This window comes from Strix uralensis, chromosome 2 (assembly GCF_047716275.1).
Source record: "Strix uralensis isolate ZFMK-TIS-50842 chromosome 2, bStrUra1, whole genome shotgun sequence".
In the NCBI taxonomy this organism is placed as follows: domain Eukaryota; kingdom Metazoa; phylum Chordata; class Aves; order Strigiformes; family Strigidae; genus Strix; species Strix uralensis.
Window position 1 is genome coordinate 80,365,206 of NC_133973.1, and position 25,574 is coordinate 80,390,779.

A 25,574-nucleotide genomic window follows, 5' to 3' on the forward strand; every position below is an offset into this window, starting at 1 on the left:
GCTTACCGAAGGAGTGCTTTTGTTCACTGCTGTTGCCTAACGCATAGCTGATGTAGGGTGCATCGTGAACTCCTCACATGTATGCAAGAGCCCCAGTTTGTGACAGAAAACTTTTTTTTTTTTTTTTACCGAAAGCACGTTTTAGGAAAAGAGAAGGAAAAAGTTTTTCCAGTCAGGATGCACTGATCGAAGACAACTGAAAGGAGGCTGTAAGCTATTCTTTCAAGATGAGGTTATGAAACCACATTCATAAAATGGGTAACTGTGCAAATAAGCATGAAAAAAGCAAGGTCTTATCAGCTGGTCTCTCAGAAGAAGTAAGTTAGGAAGAAGAGACAGGCTTTCACATACTCAAAACCACTCTTCAGGCATCATCCAGAGGCAGTAAACTTCAAGCTAGATTACAGGTAAGTGTGAAGGTTTGTAAATTAGTCATACTTGAAGACTGCCCCCAAAGATATCCAGTACCGAATTAACTGACATCTTGCACTCATACTGACCTACTGGTACAGTACACATTAATGATTTAATAACATAAAGCTGGTGAGTGTTGATTATGAAAGAACGCGAATAGACCTGGGTAGAAATGCATGTCCTTTGTACCGCTTACCATGAAAAAATGATACTTAATGGCTACAGTTACATTAATAGCAAAGTTGAAATTTTATTTTCAAATTGTTGGGTTCAATGGCAAGCTAAGAGGATAATGTTACCTGTCAACTTACAGGGCAATCTGGAAAAGATTAAGAGACATGCTTCGTATTTGCACTCAGATTAACTATGAGTTCATTTTATGAATTGTAGGGTATATTTATAAGGTGAAATTAAGATACCATTTACCTTAATACTGACCGATTGAAGTCAAGAGAGACTACAGGAAGTAAGAAAATATTTCTGGAGAGTAAAACAAATAGAGTGCCTCTTCTGAAAGTCACACACAGGTTTTTCTGCATAGATTAAAACTTGTATCATGATGGATCATAAACTGTAAAGTAGTTCTTGTGTCTAGCAGAAAATTCTATTTTATGTGTGAATTTTATGTCTCATACATGAGGACAGATAGTACTCTTCTACTGCATTATTGGAGACTTATCAAAAACAGGATACTTTTTTCTTGGGAAGATGAAAAGTACAGAGATAAGCAGGGAAATAAAGACTGAAGTTTTAACCAATAATATTTTTGTGTGGTTATCAGAGGAATGTAATAATTAATCTTTTAATCATTCTGAAGATTGTGTGAAATCATAATATCTCATCTTTTCCAGCCTCAACCTGCCATTCTTGATCTGAATTACAAACAATAAGAAAGGAGATGATTTAATGAGCAACTTTGTCATGTTGCCATTTTGCCGTAGTCAAAGGGAAATGTCTAGTTTTGCCTCTAAACTAAAATGGAATAGACTTAGGTTTCAACTATGCTCACAACTGAGGCAAACGTGAATAGAAAAGTGAGGGCTATTTTAAAGCTACAACCCCCCAGTGTCTTCACATTTTCATAGAGACAATTAAATACACACTGTTAAGAAGAAACAAACATTCATTTACTAGAAAATAAAATCCATGTTGTGAAGAAAGACACACGTATGAAAAGAAGTCTAAAATTTGATAAATACAAAACTAAATCCAAAACCAAAAATTTCAGTCACAATGGCAATAGGTATGTTCTTATTTCGAAGGAAAAAAAATGTCAGCATGATTTAATCGTACTCATAAATAGGCACTTCAGTAAAGTATATATTTACACTGGCTTTCTGAATGCTAGGGCATCACAAAGTAGTATGGCTTTATTACAATGGATGGAAGATGGCAACTACTTAGAACCCAGTGCCAACATGGATTATAACAAATCCAGTGAGTATTTTGTTTTTCAATTATTCATAGAAAATTTAATCCTGATTAAGTATCCTTGGGCAGGAATTCATGGGTAGTTGATGACTGAAACCAACATTTATTTGAAATGCTTCTGTTAATTTAATCTGTGTATATGGCTTAATTATGATTGAATCCTCAATGTAACAGAAATGAATTATATCAGGATTAAAATTCTAGTACCACATCACCCATTCCATTTTCTTTGCCTTTTTTTTCCTTTAAAAGATGCAAGCCTGCTGTTTTAATTACCTTTATGTTGCTATGTCTTCTAAGACTCAAATACTATTTAGACCTTCATTACTGGATGAAATTTTTAGTTACATTTATTTTTTAAAAAAAAAGGCAGATATAAACCCTATTTTCATTCCCATTAAAATTTTAACCAGTATGAACATTAGTTGCAAAAAAGGCTTTTCTTTTACACCAATAATAAAGGACAGTTTCTCGCGGTCAGTTGTGAACATTTAACATATGTTTTTTAGAGGACTCTCCCTCTTTTGTTTCTCTTTCTTTAATACTTATACATAAAATGCATTTTCTCTAAAGCATGAAAATAAAAGAACTTGTACTCATCATTACGCATCACACCAATTTCACAACTGGCCTATTTCAGGCTTGTTTGAGCTTGTAGATGTTTTAAGAACTGCATTTTATAACACTTTCAAACCTAGTATTGATACAAAGTAAGGACATTTTTTTGTGTCTGTGAGCGGGAGAGAAAAGATTAAATGTACTTTTCCATGATACAGCTCAGTACCACATGCTACACATAAACAATATTTATAAAATTATTCAAATTATGGATTTTTCCAGTCCACAATACTTTTAACAGATTAATCTATGGACCTTGTCAGACCAGGTCTATGACCACAGGTCTGTGAAGTGCTCTGATATTATCACTCAGTTTTCCAGTGAAACCAATGTATCACACATCTGTGACAAAAATACCTGTATATTTAAGTCATTATTGCACATTTATTACATAACGTATTCTTCCTAAACATCTCAGAAGTGATGTCGATTTTTATGTCCAGAGGATACTGTTAGTGGCAACGTCACTGATGACAGTGAAGATACTTCCCAATATAGACTATGAGATAGAAAAAGTCTGTAGAGGATAACCATGGAGATGCACTGACAGAGGATAACACCTATGGTAATAATCTAGAGACAAAAAAAGAGAGAAAAGGAAAAAGTAAGCAAAAAAACCCCCACCACCAAACAACCCACAATAAATTTCTATCAGCATACTGTGTAAGTGCTTGAGGTTTAACTTTAAACCTTTTAATACTGCTGCAGTTACAAAAGATTTGAACATGAATCTCAAGTCCAGGATTCAGACTCTCACACCTGGGTGTTTTTAAATCAGTAGATAGCCCTGGGCAAGTCACATAAGCCTTCTGGCAGTTTCTGTTCTGGGGAATTTCAGACTTGCAATTCACCACCCATGCAGTTTCACAAGCAGAGGTAATGTTTAGATATTCTATTCTTACAACAAACAGAGTGGAAAAAAACAAAGCCTGGAAACACTTTGCACTAGCACAATCACGGAGCTGTGAGGATAGTGATTTATCAGTCTCACTTAGCCAGACCTCTTTTCAGTGCAAGTCTCTTAATCTGTAAAAGATGTGTAAGGCAGTATTTATCAAATGCATAAAAGGTAACTACTGTTTCTGAGAAAGCCAAAGTCTAAGTTTATGTACAGAGAGTCTTTTAAAATACATGTTTTTCTTAAATAAATATGGTATTTATTGATCATGCATTTCTTTATTGTATTGAAGTGCATTTAAAGAAGGAAACACAGCTAAATTATCATAATGTAGGGACTGCAGCTGCACACAATGGTTAAACTTGCTCAAATGCAAGAGCAGAGCAACTGTACTCTCCCTTGAGATAAATAAATATTGCAAAAATTTCCTTTACTGATCCTACTTCTAGAGATTGTCCTCCTGCCCTGATGATGTTTTCATCAAACAACAACAAAAAGTCTCTTCATTAGTTGCTCTAGAGGGGTCTTTTTTTATCCCTGGATTTTTCTTTTTCTTTTTTTTTTTTTTTTTTTTTTTTAAAATCAAACATAACATTTAATTTACTATATATTTTTAGTGGAACCTTTTTCTTTCCCTCACATATTCTCTACACAAATAAAAGCTCAATTTCCGAAAATATTTGCACACAAATGCACAGATGGTTATAAAGAAAAGAAGCAAACTCTACTCTGGAATGAGGTAGTCAATCACCTGAGAATAGTAGTGTACTTTATCTGAACATGGCAGGCTCCACACACTAGTTCTCTAGTTCCCAATATGTTTAAGCAACCGAGAAACCCAGGGAGTCCACCTTTGTTTTTAACTGTTTAGAGCTTACAAACCAGACTACATATTTGGACAGATTTCTTAATCTAAAGAATACAGTTCAGCTACAGGTTCCCTGACCTATTCAGCCACACAAAGCTTTTAAAGGCTGAAGACTAAAAAGCAAACAACAAAAAAAAATCCACTGATTTATCTTTCTACTAGCTTTGTTAAAAGAATCCCCAAGGTGTTTTTAATTAAAAAACAAACAAGCAAACAATAAAACAAAACACCCCCTCCACATTTTCCTTTGACTTAACAATCTCCCCCTCTCCCTCCCTTAACCTAGGAATGATTACCCTTAGATGATTCAAACCCTGTATGCCTTTGTAAAATATGACTCACATTAGCATCAATGAGAGCTGTGTGACTAAGACTTTTCAAGTTGCTTTGGGGTCATAAGATTAACAGCCTAAGAGCATGAGTTTGCTAACAAACACTGAACATGCAGAACAACTACTATTCAAATTCCACCTCTTTTATCTTGCCTGTACATACCTTTTCTCTTTGATATTCTCTGAATATTACAGCAATGGTTGCAAGACATGGGTGGCACAAAAACCAGAGAATGCAGGCCTGAAAGAGAAGATGAGTAGAAGTTATAAAATGACTACATGCCAGTTTAGAAGAAAGAGATGACAGTTAGAGGAACTACATTTACATTTCTGTCTATTTTATGAACCCATTGTTTAATTTTCAATCAACAGAACGAAAACCACACAATGAAAGGTGGGATTTCTGTTTAAAAAAGCTCTATACTCCTTGTCAAATTAAAATGACTACTCACAGTATGATGACAGGGTGCAATTTAATCAAATCAGACACTTAAACATTAACTTTCTTATGGAGGAAAAGAGTTTAGAAATCAACTGCATGCCACAATTATATTTACAGCAAAAAGAATCAGCTTCCCTGATGTAACCCATACTTTGGCAAAGGTGATATAGAATTCCCTTTTGAGCGTGCTTCTCTCCACTGTGATGATCTGGTAAAGACCAGCAGCCAGTGACAAAGCTAGGCAAACTCTGAGGCCAATAAGCAGTCCACTTGCTAAGCCATGGTGTGAATGGTAGCTGTGGTGATTCGTATCTTCAAACTGCTCCCAAATTAATAAAAAGCTCTGGAAAGAACAACAACAGCAAAGTACATTTAGAGTAAACAAGGTTACACTAAACCTCGATTAACCCTTCCATCACAGATTGAATTATCCATACAACTGGTCATGCTCTGTTCTGCTTGTAGGAGACCACCATGTTACACAAAAAACCCCTAGCCTGAACTGCTTTTTGGCACTACTTATTCCGTAACTTTTAGAAAGTTTGATAAGTTAGTTTCCTCTGATTTGGATAGAAGGAATGTGGCACCTTAGCATAAGATCCAAAATAATCATCTAGTTAAACAGTCAGCCTACTCAGCAGGAAGCCCACTGAAATGATTCCACAGAGCTACAGGGAGGTGTCTTCTTCCACTTGGGATCCACAACCTGTAAAGCTTGTTTCAAAGGCAGGAGACTACGCCTTTTCTTTCAAAATCCTAACAGGATTCACTTTTCTTTTCAAAGATGGGGAAGTAAGAGGGTGGTGCTGTTGCCCCTTTTATACAATAGCCTAAAGGCTCAAGCATTCACCCAGGTTGAACTTGGATCTCCCACAATTCCCTTCTTTGCCTAAAGGATATCCAACTCACATCTCCCACCTCCTTGGAGAGTGCTGCAACTGCCAGGCTATAGGCTGTTCTTGGGTGGGCCACTCTCCACCCCTTCTATTGAAGCTGTGCCATTGTGGAGAAAAGAATTCAACATTAGCTAGGTCAGAAACTGCAAGCGAGCCTGACTCTGCAAGCAACCGGCTTGAAAACCTCCTAGTGTCTAGGAAAGGGAGCATCACAGGTTCCCAATGCCATTCCAACATCTGGACAAATGCTCCAGCCAAGAGATAACTACACGAAAGATAGTAATCCCCCTTAACTCTCAGCACTGTAAGAAAGAATATTGATAGATTCTCCAAGGAAAAACACACTAAGAAGTGCCTCATTTCTGAATCTTAGGTAGGAGGCAGGCGCCTACTTGTTGCATAAAAAAATGGGTCTCGCTGAAGAATACCTTTTTAAGACTTTGGGAATGTTAACGTTATAAATTAGAATACCTATAAAGTTTAGACTCTCCCAGCATCATGTAGCAGCTGAATAGCATTTTAAGACTTGAATATACACTGGAATCCAGTCCACCTACTGCACACATCTAACTTGCACTTAGGTTTCAGGTGCCTAATGAAGCAGGCTTTCTGAAGAAAGGTAGGCAAATTTGATTTATATGAGTGAGGTAGCTCTGAAGGCTTTCAGAAGCAGACATTGTATGCCTCAATTTAGAAATCTAAATTAGTCAGATTCCATTCTGAACACATTCAAAGGCTCTCTCACTGCATTAGCTACATAAAGACAAAAAGGTTACTGAGAATAACTTTTTTTTTAAAAAATATCAAACGTGTAATCCACTTGTGCCTTCCAAAGGTGGGTGTCCTTGAGTCTCATCAGTCAAAACAGGATCATTTTTGCTTAGAATATCCTCAGAGAGTACTCTCTCGCTTTTCCCCTCCCTTATCTAGGCCATGACACAGCAAGCATGACTGCTGTCATTTCAGTCACTCCTGAACTACCTGGATGGAAAATGGAAGGATGGGAGAGGGACAGACATGAAGCATGCACGTCTTGAACATCACTGATTACTAGTAAACAATCTGACCGACAGGCTTCAAATGTTCCCACGATAACACTCTATTTCTGAGTAACTCCAAGCAAACGTCTTCAAATGACCAAATTACTTGACTGAGAATTCTGTCAAGGAGTAAGACTGAAATAAGGCTCCTGAAACCCTGAGATACAGCACAGTGCTTGGTAAAGTTGTGTCTACAGCACTAGTTTTTGCATGAAATTGATGAATTCCTATCACAGAAGTTATTTCTGTCCAGGTGGAACATGCTCAAGCAACAAACAATGGTTCTACCAGTTACAGAATCACTGCAGCCTTGTACAGAGAATTTTCTCTTTTAATATTTACACTTGGGAATAGCCAAAGTATTTAACTTCTCTGGACTGGACATACAGTCTGAGAAAATAAAAAAAACCCAACCACCTCCTATGTATAGAATCTTCCTACCTAAAGCATACATCTGGGGGGAAAAATACAAGCTGATGGAGATGGAACTGTGATACTGCTTTAAGAAGAAACTTAAAGGTAGATCTCAGGGAGAGCTTAACCTTAAAGAACAGAGCTCACGAGGGTTTGAATTTTCTTTAACCTAGACCAACAGTAGCAGCAATGAAGGAAGCCACTTTCATGAGAAGATGACAAAGAGCTGGAGTAAAGGACTTGTGAGAACAAAGTCAAAATCCTCATGGGAAAATAGTGTCTGACAGCAGGGTATGCTCTGGACTAGCCTTTAAAGAGTGTAAACTGTGTAAACAACACAGGAATCAGTTGATCAAAGACTATGTGTAGTGACAGCAATGTAAGATCACAGAAGTCCAGCTTCTTTCAGTTTCATTAGATTATTCCAAAATAAGCAGAAGGCAGAGGCATTAGAGGCAGAGATGGAACCGTCAGTGCAACACACTGGAAACTCGGACAAGGTGAACATGTGTCATTGCTCTTACTATGAGCTGAGACTGTTCTCACTCACCAGAGAAAAGCAGGATCCTATAAAAGAGAAATCTGTGCTATGGAGGTTTCTAGGTTACAATGGATTAGGCAATCTGTTCTCAATGAAGGAAGAGCTTTCATAGACAAGTGTGATCTTGAAGTTAAAATCTCTTTGGCTGGCTATGCCTGAGAAATTAAGGTCAATAAACCGTGAAGTCCCTTACCTTGACCACAGAAAGGCATGTATCAGCTCACTTAGCTGCAAGATCAGGAAAAAGCTGAAAAAACACCCAGACACCAACCTGCTGAAGTGGTTTTTGATGGCAGTGAGCAGAACTATGTTTGAGCTCTGAGAAGAAATCAGGGGGGGAAATTCTAATTGTTATCCAGAAGAACAACTCTGCTTAGGCTGTAGACAAAAGAACTGGATGAGCTAGGTAGCTGAAGAGCTGACTCGCACTAGCTATGTCCAACATTAAAGTCACAACTGCTTCTTCACAAAGTAAAGGAGAATGACCATCTCCTTGTTTACATAATACACTGTTCAAAATGCCTGAATTCACCTGCACATACTTCTGACCTGTCTTGGTTCACAGTGGACACCAACCACTGTCCAGTACTGGTCTTTCTCTTCAAATGCTAGAAGACTGTTTGCCATGGACATCATCCTGATGTTCCAGATATACAAGCTGAACCTCCACATCCATACAATGAAGAACCAGACACTCTTCTTTTTTGTCATGAGGAAACGATTATGGTAGAACCCCTCCTCCCCTTCGCTATGCCAACACTGACTTCATGGCAAGCCAAGATAACGTATCAATCTCCCGTAAAGGCAGGTTCTCATGGGACAGATCAGCTCTGAGAGGCAAGGGGAAGGGGGAAGCAAAAGGGAAATTAAAAGTAGCAGCAAGACAAAGTGGATTAACTAGCTGCTTCTAACCATATCTAGTATTTGGGTATCTGATGTCATGCAATGCCAAAAAATGGTTTAGATCTAAGGTCAGAGGTAGAGCTCATTCTGAGCACACCTTTGGGGTGTACCTAGGAACACCTGTGAAGCATGATGTCTAATGCGGTAAGATTCTATGTCATTTTGGTCACGTCCAAAGTGATCAGCTCTCTTTCTAAAGTCATTGCCTCCACTCTGATCAGCTCTGAAAGCTGAAACTGCTCAGGGTCTATGTGATGGGAAAGGCCTGCCATCAGTGAAGTTTTGAACAAGGTTTGCGTCTCAGCAGCAGAGAGTGTAATCTTTAATGAATACAGAGCGGCCTGGGAACTTTTTGTTCTGAGGCTGAAATCAGGAACAAGTTAAGGCAAAGGGAGATGCTGAATGGCAGACCCGTCCCTCCTTTGAGATGCTACCTCTTTGCAGCCGCAAAGACCGCAAGAGATTTGCTGACTAGGAGGATGTGTCCACCCTACACTGATGGTAAGCTGTAAACACAGCCTGGGAAATTGCTGGTGTTTCTGAAAGAACAGAAAGAAAGAATCCATAGCATTAGTACAAAGAGGAGAAAAACCCTGAAAATTTGCTGAGTAATTTGAACTAGTAGCAGGCAAACAGGGTCAGATAGTTTGCCAGTCAAAACTGCAGTTAAGTTGAAGAATAACATGTTTTCCCAGGATGTCCACTTGCTTGACTTTCCTGAAGATGAGATGAGGACAGGTAGCAAAGAACGCCAATAAAACTAACATGGTTCAATCTCTATCTGCTGAATTAGGGTAATGCATGTGGTTTCCAGCACCCTCCAGAGCAAGTCACCAGAACATCTCTGATTATCCACGTAAGTCTGTCTAACCTCTGGCATGGGAGGAAGCTGGCTCTCCCATAAGAATCTTTGGGAAAGAGAAGTGTAGAAAGGAGGTTATTATAGGTTTTTAATTGTTAAAAGTGCTCATCAATTGTCCTGTTACAGCAGGCCCAACACCCATGTCAATCTAGACAGACCAGCAAACAACAGACTAATCCAAAGAATGAAGTCTTGAGTTCACCATCTTTGTCAGAGGCAAATGCGATCTGGATCCTGCTCTCCTGAGCTCAACAGCTGCATTCTGTATTAAGGGGAAGAAATCTGGCAGAAGGTATATTTTGTATGTACCGAACCGTGAGATGGAAAACATCCTCTTCAGAAGGGGCAAGGATACTCCTCGTGTCAGGGAACTTTTTCTGGAAACAGTAGACAGATGGGAGTGCGAAACCACCCAGGCAATGACATATTCTGATATCCATATTCCGTTCCTACAAGACTCCTGTGAAACGTGACATTCGCAACGGTACCAGGAGCAGAGATGTGATAGAGCTGTGCCTTCGTGGTGAAAAGTAAGATAGCCAGCTTCATGCCAATGCCTCAATGGTGCTCAAAGAGCCAACACAAATGTGTAATGGACTAGTACTGGGGGAAGCAGCATATACGTATGATATTTGTGGTAAAAACTGGGGCAGGTAACAACCAAGAAAAGATCAAGCTGATGATACTGAGTGTCCTTTCTATGTATAGTAAAAAGGAAACAACAACAAAAAAATTTTCCAGTCTCAAGTGACAGAGTACTAACACACCCATACGTATGTACAAGTGGAGAGGCATGAATAAAATTAAATACTTTAGAAGTCTTCTTTACTACCAGCGTGTAAAATTTCTGGTGATGGGTGTCAAAGTAAGGTAGAATGAACCTATCTTTAAATTTCAACAGTCCCATTGACCTTAATAGCCTTTGGTTTATATTTTTAATTAGCAAGAAATGTCAGCTCCCAGCTACTCTTAATGTTTTAGCAGTCCACTTATTTAGTTTGGAAGCAGCACTAATTACAGATACTACTCAAATGGCACAAAATCTTCAGTACAATCTCTTCCTCATTACTGTCTCCAGTTTCTCCCTGCTCTTCCCTTTCTCAGTGGCTTTCAGATTCCCTTGTCTTTATGCTGTGATTTAAAAAAATTTGTTTACAAAAGGCACCACCAGGGTTGGATGATCTCCATTACAATTTACTTTTAAGTTACTGGTTTACTTGACTTTCTAATTTATACTAATGGAAAAATATTTGAATGAAATTGTGTCAGACCATTTGTATATTTGCAAGACCAATCCTGCATATGAATCTTTCCAGAATTCCCTTATATTGATTGAAAAGACCATTAGACATCCTATTTGAGTGGTTCTACGACGAGGACACTGAGGATTTAATTTTTTTTTTTTTTGTGACAGAATTTCTCATAGCACCTTTTCTCATCTTTCCTTTCATGCTGCTTCTTGTCACCCCCCACAGTGTAGTTCACAACCCCTCAGCTGTACTGATTACATGATTACCATCACTTATAGGACCACATTATAAATCTGATCAGTAAAACGAGTGTGCTGAAATCTCTCTCTCTTTTTTCCTTTTTTCTTCCAATCTAGATCATTCCACTGATCTGGTTTACAGTATAATGCTACGAACAATTGGCACAACCAGGAGTTTGGAAAACTGTGGGAACTTCTTAAGTGGTTTTACTGCTGAACGAAAACATACTGTGGAGCTACACCTTAAATTGTTAAAGTAAAGAGAAGGTGTTGTTACCCATTAGACATACTGGGTGCACATTATGCTGTGGGTTTTTTTTCCAGTCTTGATACTCCCTCCCTCATAAAATATTGAAATTGGTTGGTTCACAGTTCTGTCATACTTAATAGCAGCTGTGTATTTCAGTATAAGAATGAATATAAAATACAAACCTGTGTAACAACAACTACTACAGCAATGCCAGTAGATGTTGGAGTGGAATCCCACTGAAGAGGTCTACCATGAGATTTCTTCATCCTGCCTATCGTCCAGCCCATACACAGGCTCAACAATAAATATAGCATTTGTATCTGTGAGACTATGTCACACACTATTGAAAACAAAAGAAAAATAAATAGAGTCACAACAAAAATAAAGTTTTCTCTAAAGTAAAATGTTCTATATACCCACAAATGAAGGATGGACATTTATGCCTTGTTATCACCTTCAGTCATAATTTTGATAATAGTTTGACTAGATGAGGTTGCTTTGCCACAAAATGTGTGCATTTTGAGTAGTTTCCAGTGACCAAATAGATCACCATCAGCCTTCCTCTAGTTATGCTGCAGTTCTGCAACAACACAGGCACAGCATCACATCCTTTCAAATCCCACTCTTGTGTCAAAGAAGTCTGAGCTCAGGAGTCCATCTACATAAATAGACTTGTAAATGCTAAAGAACTAAAATCATATGTATGTTAATCACACTGCAAATATGAAACATGATGAAATGAACTCCTTTCTTTGCTCTGAAAAACTTTTGTTCAAAAATCACATAGTTGCATTGTACTTTAAATTAATTGCACTTTGTCTTAAGGATGCAGTAGCTTGCGACAGAAGGCACAAATATTTAGGACAAATTCCACCCTCAGATACTTAAAGGGGAAAATATAATGAATAACCCTAACACAAACTTCATTTGGAGCAACAATTTGCCTGTATTTCATTTTATTAAATGCAAACTACCTTTGCCTCATTTTGCTATGTCCATTTTTTTTTCCTCTGTTTGGGAACAATTAACACATACTCCATAAAGTCACATTCTTAATCAGCATCTCAAACCTGTGTTTGAAGCTGTATCTGAATAAAGAAAACTTCAAGCTAAAATATACTAAAGCCTTTACTTGTTAGCCTCGCTAAAATGCTACTCACAGTAGAAAGAAACGAAGAATTCTTTCTGGGTGATTGTTAGCTTTAGACCTGGTAAGTTTTTGACTGAAACTTATTGAACAGTTTTTAAGTTGGTGTTCATACTTGAGAGTAAATTGGCTCATTGTACTGGCATAGCAGAGATGTACAAGAAAAACTGATTCTTGTATTATGTAAATTGAAAATTCCGTTCAGAAACTAGAGAATTTGCACTACACACAACAATGCTTTCTTTTTCACTTGATTAATATTTTAGTTCAATTAAATTTGTTCCTTATTTGTAAATTTCACTTACACTATCAGGTACAAGAAAAATATTTGTATGTCACAAAAGCAAACTTCTGTTTTTATACAACTGGACTGTATTATAAAAGATAAATGTACTTCCACATTTACTAAAAATACTGGCACAGAAAATGTTGCCACGGTACAGAGATTAATAGGCACACAAGGGAAGTATGTCAAATGACGATGAGCTGCAATATTTCCCTGACACTCAGCAATACTAGCAAAATATGGACATAAAACAAGACTTCAACACGTTAGTCCTGGGGTATATTTGGTATTCTCATAGTTTATATGCTTAAATGCTTCTTAATGTATTCAGACACCTTTGCTGTTTAAGAAATGTCAAAACCTTTTCGTAAATCCAAACTTGCTCATTCTTTAATAAAATGAACTGGCACTCATTCTCGGTGAAATGATCTTGGAATTATTTTACAATGCTAGCTATGGACACATAGTACTCGCTAGCAAAAATCGTTACGTGAATCCAAGGCATGCCAAAACAATGTCACAAATCCAAGTTAGAGAAATGACTGAACAAATCTGGATGCTCTAGGAAGCATTTTATTTTCTGTCATTCCTTAAGATAACTTGTCCTGTAAGTTATAGCCAGACATCATCTCTCAATCACATCTTGGATATAGATATTGCTCTGCTTCAGTGTGGCAACAATTCAAATGGATTCCCAGACAAAATGGTATAAGATAAAAATACAGTACCAGCTTTAATATTTGACATCTCATACACCTTGCCAGCAAGTAAGAAGGTTGAGAGAAATTTCTAAAATTACAGTAATCCCATGATATCCAGGGCTAGTGTACTGAGCTGATACCATATTTGTCTGATTTCACCACAATTCATCTATTTTTGGCTGTTCAACAGGCATAATAATATTCTTTGACTTTTCATATTTCGATCTTACCAAAAGTTAAAAGATCACTATTTGTGATATTTCTGAGTGCCAGCACTACTTGTGCGATTTATGCGATTAACTTAGATGATAAATTAGACTGAGGGTCAGGTCTTTATACATGGTAATGACTAAATGATGGCAGGAAAAGAAAAATTGCTTGGGATAGTATCTGAACAGGTTTCTATAAAGACAGTCTGGCTCCACTGCACTCAACAGAAATTTTACCATTTGCTTTTAACTCTGATTTCTGTTCTGATATAGGAAAAATGGTAGCACCTTCCATCTTCAAACTATACTACTTGCTATTAGCTGTTCTTCAGAACTGTAATTGACACTGAAGCTTTTCACATTTCTATTACTTCTGCTCTTTTATTGTTTTGGGAACCATGAACGTTAAAAACAGTAGGAAACAAAAACTCTCTTACTGAATCTATTGATTCAAAAAAAAATTATTTCTTCTTAAAAACCTTTGCTTTAAGCAAATAAAAGTGGGCTCTTCAATACATACACAGAAAATCTAACATGCAGCTACTCTCTCTGAAGTTCTGGCTGGGAAGTTAACACTGGGTTTCTCACTGGGGAGGAGTTATGACTACCTCCATATTCTCTATTTAATTTCATTTCAGAAGATGAGAGGGAACGTCTACTAATACAGTTGCTAGAGCAGCTGCAAGGAGCTGCTAACTCAAATGGTTAAAACAAGAAAGAGGCAATTACTGTGGTGCCAAGTGCCATCAAGAGGCTGTTAATTCCAACTGCAAGCTTCTAAATGAACTCTAGGAAGGGAAGTATTTTTCTATATAGGCTGTTACTTTCCAACACTATCTCACTACCACAGTACTACTTTCTTGGGGTGCTTCAAGCCAATCAAAAGGCAAATATATCTGCTTAGAAAGAACCCCCCCATTGCTTCAAATGTGAACAGAAAAAAACCCCTCAACGTTTAACCCTGAAGAATCCAGGAGGAGTAAATTAGTGCATTTTGAGAAGGGAATTCAGTTCCAGTGAATATCTACAGAGAGTGGAGAAAAATGCTTTGTTATCATCAATTCTTTACATAAGCATTTTTTGCACCCCTTTAATCATATCACTTGTGCTGTAAAACACTTACTTTTTCATATAATTAGTGTTAAATTTGGTAGTGAAATGACACACTCCATAAAATGTGATTAATTTTCCTAAAAAGCTTCACTACTCTAGATCATGCAAACTCCACAAAACTGTTTGTTGTATTGAAACACTTACTTATGTGACAAGCATCTGTTTAAGTGTTTGTAGGAAGGAATCTTCAGACAAGAAAATCCTTTAAAAAATCCTAAAATATATCACAATTGCATAGCTTTAAATACAGTTATTATAAACATCCTGAATAAAACTTGGTTTTCAGAACAGCAACTTTTAGCATTTTATATTAAAAATCCAGTGATATCGTTCAAGATCATAATACAGTCCAACAACAGCATTCGCTAATGTATTATACAGATTAATGTGTAGCAATATGTAAGAAACAGTAGAAGAGCATACTCACATTCTGCTAGACTTCCCATAAAAGGTGCTCCTATTCCATCTTTAGAATAACTGATAGAAGAATAAAAAGATGATATTTTTAAGTGAGGGAGTCTTAAATCTGTATTCTCTCTTAAAAGTACATTTAGGCAATGATGTAGGTGTAAAAAGTCAGTCCTATGTTTTGTCACAATCACCACAGAAAAGATCATGTACTGATCTTTACAACACAATGTTCTTCAAGTCTTAAGACTAAAAGCAAAAATAAACAAAGATACCTCGAGAAATGCAGGTAGTTGGCAAAAGCTGAACCAGCCTGCAACAGCAATGCAATTGTCAACACCTTTAATACAGTATGCATAGGTCCCCTCTTCTTAACTGTTTGCCATAGGGACTGTGCATAGATGCAAGCAGTTATGAAGTATGCTAGGACAAGCAGGAAAAAGAATTCATGTAATCCTGTGAAAAAAAGAAATACAGGTTAGTTTTTATAAAGAAATGCTGTTACTAGCAGTAAATAACTAAAACAAAGTATGCTTTTTATATAATCACTGGGAAATACTTAGTAACTGTCACCCAAAAGTGGTAGTGCAGATAAAATAAGTAAATCCTAGCCTATTTTATCCATGAAAGTCAATGAATTTTTTCAAAGAGCTGATTATTATTTGACCTGACAAAGTGTTTTTTATTCAACAATACCTCTTCTGAGAGTAGGAGAGGTTCTGTTCAAATACAAATAGCTTTGTAGAAATTACTGAAATAGTATAAAGTGGAATACAGTTTCTTGATAAACCGAAAAGAATTGTAGCCCATTTGATCAGTCAGAAACATATTTATTAAAGGACTCATTTTTAGCTTTTTTTTTTTTTTTTTTTTTTTGCTTCAATTTTTAAAAGCACAATCTGGCAACCAGGAACAGATTATCTATTTAACCACTGGGGGTCACTCTTTCTCCACATTAAGTAGTTAGTCCAAGAAGCACAGTTGACGAAGACAGAAAACTTTTAGATAAAGAAAAATAGCACAGAGAACAATAATAAGTTTCTAGAGTGCATTTTTTTTTCACCAATCTGAAAAAATGCCCAAAGTTTTTGATATTATTATAAAACATAAGTCCTCTAATTTTCAGTCTGGCAGTAGTCTGGTAAAATGCTTCCCTGAAGATCTGGGTCCTGGAAATCGTTTCTATTCTCCAGAAGCTTTAGAACCCATCATATGAGCTCCCAGAGGGTGAAAGCCAGTGAGCTAGAAGCAGGTAAACAGATGCTTCTCACAGAAAACTTATGTTTTCCTTCTTCAACCTTCCTTGAAACCAAGTGGTACCCACAGAATCATATTCCAAACAATGTTTTTCCTCCAGCAGCAAAACAAATTTCCAACCAGCTCCACCCAGAGATTAGAAACAAAGCAATTATACACATTTCAATACCTAAACTGAAAAACATTAGAACTGGATGAGATTTGAATAGCTGATAGTATTATAACTTCTATGGCTAAAATTAATAATTTGGGACATACATACAGTGAAATGGGATAAAAAGAGCGTAAGGTAATAAAGACTTATAAAACAAGAATTTCAGGGCCACTCTGGCTTCTCTTGTATACCTATACAAAAGCACAATTTATGAATGACAAAAATACGCATTTTAGATCAAATCTCTTAAGTCTTTCTTTCACTCTTTATCTTTCTGCTTCAAAAGACACCCACAGAAGTTGGCAAGGATTCTGTAGATAAGTTATTTCCCACCGTAATGAGTGGGTACACATGGAAAACTCTTTAGGAGAATCAACTAGCTTTTAATAAACACTAAGCATTTAGGATAGAAAGCTCCTTCCAACCAAAGACAGATTGTGGATGATTGGCTTGAGACCAAAAGGATTTAAAATAAAGTTGCACTGAAACACAACTATAAAAAAACAAAAAGGGTAATTTTCAATATTTTTTAAGCTTCCTGACTTTCAAGATTTGACAGAGAAAATAAAACACATGTACCTTAATTTGAAATACCTAACTTCAAAAGATTTTCAAAATGCTGTCTACTTGGTCAGCTGCCCTTAGAAATCCTAGATTCCACCGGTACCATGTCTTAGGTAAAAAACCCTACCATATAAAATGATAAAAGATTATTTGACAGGGATCAGAAGCCAGACCCCCTCCTCTCTCAGGGCAAATATCTTAATCACAAGGTTACAGTCTCAAGTTCTTTCCTATACTTTCCTTACAGTCCATTTAACTTTGAGATCTCCTGCGTCAGGCCACATTTTTAGTAACTAAAGTGAATTATGACCTAACTAGAACCATCTGTAATGATGTAGTTTTTAGTCATCTGAATGAAAGAACCAAGAAATGGAGTTGGATCTCCTCTCTGATACCCTAATGTTCTAAGCTGCACACCTCTATGGAAAAACAACAAACATTATTCCCCAAGGGTGCATGGAAAAAAAAAAAAAAAAGAAAGAAAAAGAAGAGAGAGAGAGAAAATCCTCCTCAGTTCTTTGAAAATAGACACAGGCATGTAACTTTAGGATTGATGGTAGCGATGCAGGTTTTAATTCTGAATAAACAGAGGTGTTCCTCAGCAACTGTGGAAGACACACCATGCACAGCTCACCCCGTTTCCTACTTGCTACATCTAAATACATACATCAAACACATTTACACACCTCTTTACTCAGCATGCAAGGTGTTCAGAGTTCTGCTTCCAAGTACTCAAAGTCTTCCTACAAAATGAATATAGGGCTGAGATGCCTCTCTAGTAAGTCTGTATACCACTTTTAAGGGCCACAAGATGTCTTATAGCTGCTTTTGCCCTTGATTTAGCAAAAGAATGCTACTACTACTTTCTGAAAATTTGTAAAATAACTAAAATCCAATTCTGGTTACAAAATTCACCAAATAAAAACTGCCAACTAAGATTGTAGATTAAGAAGTTAAAGAGACAGGTAAGTCAGTTTATAAGCCTTGAAAAATGGATGAATAACAGTGCTACTTTCGTATAGATTCTGCTAAATGTTTCAGTGAATATTTTCTTTCCTTCAAAAAGGGAGCTGCCTTTGTTCCCTCTATATCCTCTTGAGACCAAGAATGACAGCAGGGTGTATGATTCTGAGAATAGCAATTAGGCTCATTCTGGGTATGTAGGTTAAATCTGTAGATGAAGGCAGACTAACCCTATTGGGCTCTTCCCTTACAACAGACCAAGGTTAGTGACATGTTGATGAGGCCTCCCAGAGCAGTGAAGCTAAGCACTGCAACGATGCATACATTAAGTTGGTTTGGATTGTCCAAAGCATACAATTTTATGTAGACATTTCTTTAGCTGCTGTCTTGAGTCACTTCTAGAAGTTTTTCTTTGCACATTTAAAGATTTAAAATTGCATTTCTTAAATAAAATAAAATAAAATCAGGACTAACAAGTATCTAATCTGCAGCCTATGACTAAGATACTTAGAAAGACCTAAACACTGAACTGAAATTGTACTGGCAAAATGTTTTATCATACATGTGCTCATGTTGCACACAATCAAATTTAACAGCTAAGGAATTTCTTGAATTCATTAAAATCAGGGATTAAATTCACATTCAAGCAAAATCTTATGATTTCAAGATGGGAAAACTACCTATCAGCAAAGATGTTAACACTAACTTTCCTTGTGCATCTCTACTTTCAGTTACGCAAGTTTTGGCAAGCGAGTCTAGAGAAACTTTTCTAAAGAAAGTTCTAGAGAAATTTGTCTGTAATGCCAGAAAATGAATTAAAGTTTACTCTCCATGAGAAAGTAGAATATGAAATATAAAAGACTGCTATCCTTTCGCCGTACTTTTCCAAGCACAGTAAGTACTGATTTGTTTGGGTGATCAAATCCTTAACTTACAAATCTAATTTTAAGAAAAAAAATCTTACCAGATTCCCCTGCGCTAAAGTGATCTAATGGATTCCCTTCTGCATCTGGGTTTAGTAAGACCATTTCAAACTGAATATCCTCGGATTCAGAATAATTCTCCTCGCAGGTAAACTTGTCTACATAAAACACATACCATGTTTCTGGATAAGGAATCTGGGACACTGTCAGATTTTGCTCTGTGAGGTTCACAGTCACTTTGGAAGAAAACAAACAAAAATAGGAGTAAATACTTGATTAGTTCATTTTTAGAAAACTCATCTTTGAATGAAGATAAAATTTAAATCCACAATATCATATACAGGTTATAAACTACATAGTCTGTTTTGAAAGCTAGCCGTAACACCAGAGACAGACTTCCAGCTTCATCTTTGGTTTCAAATAGGTGCAGACAAAGGCTGGTGAGGATATGCACCACATTCCATCTCTCAGCTTTTGGGATCACTGGGAGAGGTCCCTTCTGCCACAAGCCAGTAACTGCAAACTGTCCCCCCTATGCTTAGCACATTTCTGTCCTCTAGTACAGTATGATAGGACTAGCTCTCCTCTATTAGCCAACAGGTATCTCTGTATTATGAAAAATACCTTTGTGAAATGTATTGTACCCTTTTTTCAAAGATATTTAGAGCACCAAACAGGAACAGCTACATGTGAGCTCGGTAAACAACAGTGTGCATGCTTTAAAGGTGCAACTTACCATATTTTACAGCATCTTCCCCAAACCATAAAAGACTTAATTTCAATTGACAGCTAAGGGCTGAGACCATCGTCTAATGAAACCGTGTATTTCGAACCAGATTACATTTAAAAACAACTGTATAAGAGACTGATGTTTCATCTGCTCACTGATCTTACCACTATTTTTCCTAAAAGGAACTGTTAACCAAGAACAATCTCCCCAAAATAAACATTTGCTGCAAATGAAATCTCTAGCTCTGTACGTTTGGGTGAAACTGCAAGAATTGTAAGTACTGTTACACTGATTACTGAACTCAAGTGCTAATCAGCTCAAGCATAAATGAAAGCCATCTCTGTAGAATAAATAACAATACAATGACTGGACTGTAGATTAATTCACCTTAATACTTTAAGATGACAATGGCTAAGGATGAGGAAAAAGAAAAATTTCATTTACAAAACAAGCTATTTCTGTTTTTTATGCAAAGGCCTTTCTAAATGAAAAGGCTGCAAACATACATACTAAACAACCCTTAGCAAAATCGTGATCCCTAAATACTTTGTAGACAAAATTTAGAACTAATTTCTAACTTGAAGCCTACCTGTGAAAAACATTTATGTAATTTAATTAAATTTGTTTCAACTTCAATAAGTTATTTTCTGTTTTCTGAAGGCATGAACTGATCAACATTAGGATTCAGGAAGAAACATGTGTTTCTTTGCAGCAATTGTCATGAAGTACAAATTCCGGCAACATGCAAACCCGAGGAAAAAAAAGTGTTCTAACACAGGCAATTTGTCTTGTGTAGGTAATGGTAAGTATGAGTTCCACTCTGGAGCTACGTATCTTATCAGTCAAACATACAAAGTGAAACAGCTCCCTTCAAAAAATCCAAGATTTTTAAAAACACATATTTAGGATTTCATATGGTGCTTAATCCAAATGAGACAAACTGCAGCTGGCAGGGGTGGCTTTCCCCTCCATCTTGACTCTCAGCTGAGTTCTGACACAGTGGTATTTGCATCAAGACTAAGGATCACGTTTAATCAGTTTTGCATCAAATCTGCAAGCTAACTCACGGGAAATGAAGTAAGATAAAATAAAAATGTAATCGATTTTGCCCAAGATCAGCAAACAGATCCAACTCACCCTGTGGTCCCGTAATTCCTAAACACAGTAGAAAACAGTGAGTACACTGCTGGGACAGAAGGAGTGACAGACCAACTGCTAGTTATTTCCACAGCACTTCATGTTCAGCTCAGACCAAGTGTAAGGGAACTACATTCTTAGAAGTGACATCTGTGTAAAATCTCGTTATGACAATATTCCAGGAGATCAATTTGTTACTCCAAGGTTTCTGGCCACACAGAGGAAATATATTTAAAAAAGAAGCTGTATTCACTTAAGATGTATTTGAATGAAGTTTCTAATATTAATTTCATTTCTTAAAGGAAAATTTATGCTTTAAGTAGGTTTTGCTGTATTACGATCAATAAATGCTGCAAAAATTATTATTTCAGTAAGCTTGTCTTCCAGTTACATAACTGAACACTTCAGTGTTTTACTGTTCTTTTACATTTAGATGGATACTCAAGTCAGGGCTTTATCCTGATCAGCTTATCTTTGATACTGTATTAAAAATCTTCTAACATGTTTCGTACATCAAAGAGTGACAGGTTTGTGCTATCATGAAGATGAAAATATAATTGTTTTCTTGTCTTTGAAAAATGCCATTTCCATGGAACTGGAGAACAGGAGCCTTCTGACAAATGAGAAATGTTCCTTCATAAACAAAAGACAACAAGATAACCTACATATTCTGTACTGGTATAATTGTCAGCTCAAATATTAAAAACATTTGAATGTGAGATTCAGTGATGAATACCAAATTACAAAATTAAAGGGTGAAAGAATAATGATAATACAGGCAAGTTATAAAGTAAGCCAGCATAACCTAGATTAATTTTTGCAGATGACTTTACAGACAGAAAAAAGAAAACTAATGATTATGAGGTTGTGAAATAAAAAAAAAAGAGAAAAAAGCTTTGCAGGTACAAAAATTACCCTTTTACTGTATACTTGGGCTCTATACTTCCACCTTAAAAGCATTCACTTTAAAAGCATTCACTTCAGAATTTTAGAGGTAACTGCAGCAGATTCCATCAGTTTGCCTCTATTTTTTTTCATTCCACTACAATAAAAGTCACAATTCAAACTGTACATTTGACTGTCCCAACCATTTAGATTCTCAAGTTCTTCAGTTTCGTATTACAACTGTATTCCTTGTAAATTCTTTCAAATACTCAACATAATCTTTTTTATGGAAAAGTTTGAGATTGAAAAAAAAAGCAGAGTTAAAGAAAATCTCTGTACTGAACGAGTAAATGAAAACTTCAGCCAAACATATACCCTGAGTTGTGTACAAATGAGAGCACAAGACTAGAACTAGTCAAAGTTTGTTTGCGTGAAAGTCATTATTTGTCAAGGATTGTTCATTTTCCAGCAGTATACTAAATCATAACTTGCAAACAAAGTCTTCCGAAGTGATGCAAAGCAATTTTATTTCCTTGTAATAATTTTTAATTACAGAAGGCTGAAGTCCTGCTTTTACTTAAGTTGATACAAAGTCCAAATTCACTGAAATATTCTAAATACACAGATAACTTAACAGAGTTCTAAATACATAGATAACTTAATTTGTAAGAGGAAAAAAGTAGCAACTCACTTGTCAGCTGAGCTTTAGAGAACATCTCTGTACAGCTGTGATCCTGGATACTGTTCTGCAGCTTCTGCCATTCCTGTGCTTGAAACAGGTGAAGTCTAGCTGCTTTTGTCACAGCTACTGCTATGTTCTTGATTCTGACACACAGAACAGCACGGTCACCTTGATATTTAAAAAATAAAATCAACTATTCTGCCTTGATGTCAATTACAAGCAAAAAGCTAGCATGGCATAGATTTTTTATAAGTAGCAGCACTAAAGCTTCACTTTATTTCTTAAACTTGTACCACTACTTCCCAGAAAAGTCTTTACACTCTTTCAGAAACAATTTCTATACATCTCAACACAACACTGCATGTATGATTATTTTTGATGGTACTTAAACAAACCTTCACCATAACCCAAATGTCATTAACCTTCTCTACGACAAACAGCCTTCCCTCCCCCCTTTTTTCTCTTTTTAAACAACTTTTTTTTTTTCCTTCCTCCCAACCCAAATTTCATTTTCTCAAGTTCAAGCAAAGACAGTGCCTCAATCAGTCTGAATAATTGGTTCAAAGTCTAGTATTTTATGACCTTTGTAGCACGATCATGAGCATCATAGGGTGGCTCTTGAGCCTAATACCAGAAGAACTTACAGAAATGGACCTTCATGTTACGGACTGATTAGAGCTAAAACACTTAATTATAGATGACATGTCAAATTGATAAAAAGAAAATCAAACTTCGAAAGTGTTCTCCAATGTGTCAGTCTACCTACGGGTTGCATCTTGACATAGAGAAATATTTTAGCCATTTTAGAAATAGCACATTTGAAACAATTTATCTTTTTTGGGTAATTCTACAATCCTCAAACTTATTCTGATAAATTCTTTCATTATATATTGCCACAGACTTCTTTAACGTAACAGTAGCTTAAATTAATGGAGAAGAAAAATCAATCAGTACTGCAAGAGCACAAACTCATTCAAATTTAAGCAAGCTTTGTACGTTTTTTAAACTGCCAGGGCACTCTTCTTTCCCACCTAACCAGCACCAGCTGGATGTGGGTCAATAGACTACTACCAGCTTCAAGTAAGGCTTGCCCATGGCAAGCCCTGCACCTCCTTTTCCCACAGCCCCCTCCCCTCAATCCTCCTCTCATACTCAAGCCCCTCTCCCCTGCACCCTGACATGCTAATATATTCGGTGCTAGTATGGTTGGTGGGACCCACTTTAACCAGGTGGTTTTTCTCTTAAAGACATTTTCTTAACCCAATGGCCCTCTTTAGGGCCACAACAGGGCTGAATTCTGTTCCTCCAAGTGGTGGCCCTAGATCCGTAAACAAAAATATACGGTGACTGAACACAAACAAACAAGGGAGGAGGTGAGAAGAATTGTAAAAACTTTTCATCAAATTTTAATGTAAAAATTGGCATCAAATTTGGAATTACCACGTTTAAAATACCATAGAATGGGCCATCTGAGCAAGAAGTGTTGATGCTGTTATTTTAAATTCATATGGAATCACTGCAACAAAGATTATAATAGGAGTGTGTGCATTAGCAGATTAATTTATTTCCTCTTCTCTCCAAGTTTGAAGACCCTTCATGAGAAAATTGAAATAAATATTTGATGCAGTCTAGAGCTTTAAATGCTGAATTAAGTCATGGTGGTCTGCGGCCACAAAAGGTATTTAAAGGGGGTCCATGGTGAAGGAAAGGTTGAGACTGCTGGTCTAAGCCACCAAAATGCTGAGCGTATAAAAAGCATGCTGACCAGCACAGCCTCGTCGGATGTGGCACTCACCGTGCCTGCATGTATCTCTTTCTGCAAAGTAAAACTTTGGCAGCAAGGAGAGTAATTTCCAACCTGTATTTCTGCAGTGGCCATTCTAACAGGATTCTAGCCCGTTGCTAGGCGTCAGGAATTACCACTAAGAGTCAGGAATTACCACTAACAATAACACAGGAAAGAAAAGTCACCGGGAATAATCGGGTGAGCATTTACTTTGTGGTGCCGGGTGACACTAGAAGCACCCGACGAAGTGACACAGCCACGTGCAGTGTGACGCACCGCTCTCGTCTGGCGCTCCCGGGGGAAGGAGAGATGCACGTCCAAGTTGAAACGCCTCCGCTCTCCCGGACAGGCGGGCCGCGGGGCAGGAGGGGAGGCACAGCGGCGAGCACCCACAGCAGCCCCTGCCCCGAGAAGCAGCGGGCGCTGCCCACGCAGTCCCACGGGCTGCTCCCACCTCCCGCGGCCGCTGCCGCTACCTCGGGGCAGCCCCGCCTCGGTCCAGCGGGGCGCCGCTTCGGGCCGCGCTTCCCACCGCCCCCCTCGGCGCTGCCCCGGGCTCCTCGCCGCCCGCACAGCGGATCAGACCTGTCGCACGTCCCGGCGGAGGGCGGGCTGGCCCCGCCGCCTGCCGCCGCTCCCCGCCACGCCCCACCCCGGCCCCTCAGGCCGCCGCCCTAACGGCTGCCCCCCGCGGGCCGCTCTGACGCGCCCCAACGGCTCCTCGCCTCCCATCCCCCTCCCGCCCCCGTTTCAGGCGGCGGACAGGGACGGCGTGGCCGGGCCCGCTCCCCTCCTTCCCCTTCCCCTCCCTCGGACACCCACCGTGGAACTGGAACCGCGCCACCGGCCGCCACGGCTCCAGCCGGGCGGCGGCGCTGGCGAAGCCACCCCGCAGCGTCTTGCCCCCGGCGCCCCGCCAGCCGGCAGCGCACAGGAGCCACAGCAGGAGCCACGGCACCCGCCGCCGCCGCATCCCGGGGCTCCGCCGGCGGCGGCCGCCGCCGCCCCCCCACCCCCCGCCGGCTCGCGCCGCCGCGTCACGTGATCCTCCCCCCCCCCCGGGTTACAAGCGGGCGCGGGACGGGAGAGCGGGAGGGCAGGAGCGGAAAGAGAACCAATGGGAGCCGCGCGCGGGGGAGCGCGCCCACCCTGAGGGCGGGGTCGAGAGAGCCGGCCCCGCCCCTGCCACCGTGCGCGGCACCTCCCCTGATACAACGTGTCCGTTGCTGGG

At 38.4% G+C, this 25,574-nt stretch overlaps 1 protein-coding gene across 2 annotated transcripts; it reads right to left on the reverse strand.

Moving 5' to 3' along the window:
* Nucleotides 1–1,519: 1,519 nt before the first annotated feature.
* GPR180 (G protein-coupled receptor 180) lies at nt 1,520–25,328 on the reverse strand. Of its 2 annotated transcripts, XM_074859418.1 has the most exons (9): nt 25,166–25,328; nt 22,567–22,725; nt 19,165–19,359; nt 15,538–15,718; nt 15,282–15,331; nt 11,581–11,738; nt 5,155–5,346; nt 4,725–4,802; nt 1,520–3,036 (listed from the first exon to the last, which is right to left on the reverse strand). In XM_074859418.1, exons 1-9 carry the CDS (start codon nt 25,314–25,316, stop codon nt 2,878–2,880), a joined length of 1,323 nt encoding a protein of 440 aa, XP_074715519.1. In that variant the 5' UTR covers nt 25,317–25,328; the 3' UTR covers nt 1,520–2,877. The 2 variants fall into 2 exon arrangements, with proteins under 2 accessions (XP_074715519.1, XP_074715520.1); XM_074859419.1 differs by lacking the exon at nt 19,165–19,359.
* Between the last annotated feature and the right edge of the window lie 246 nt (nt 25,329–25,574).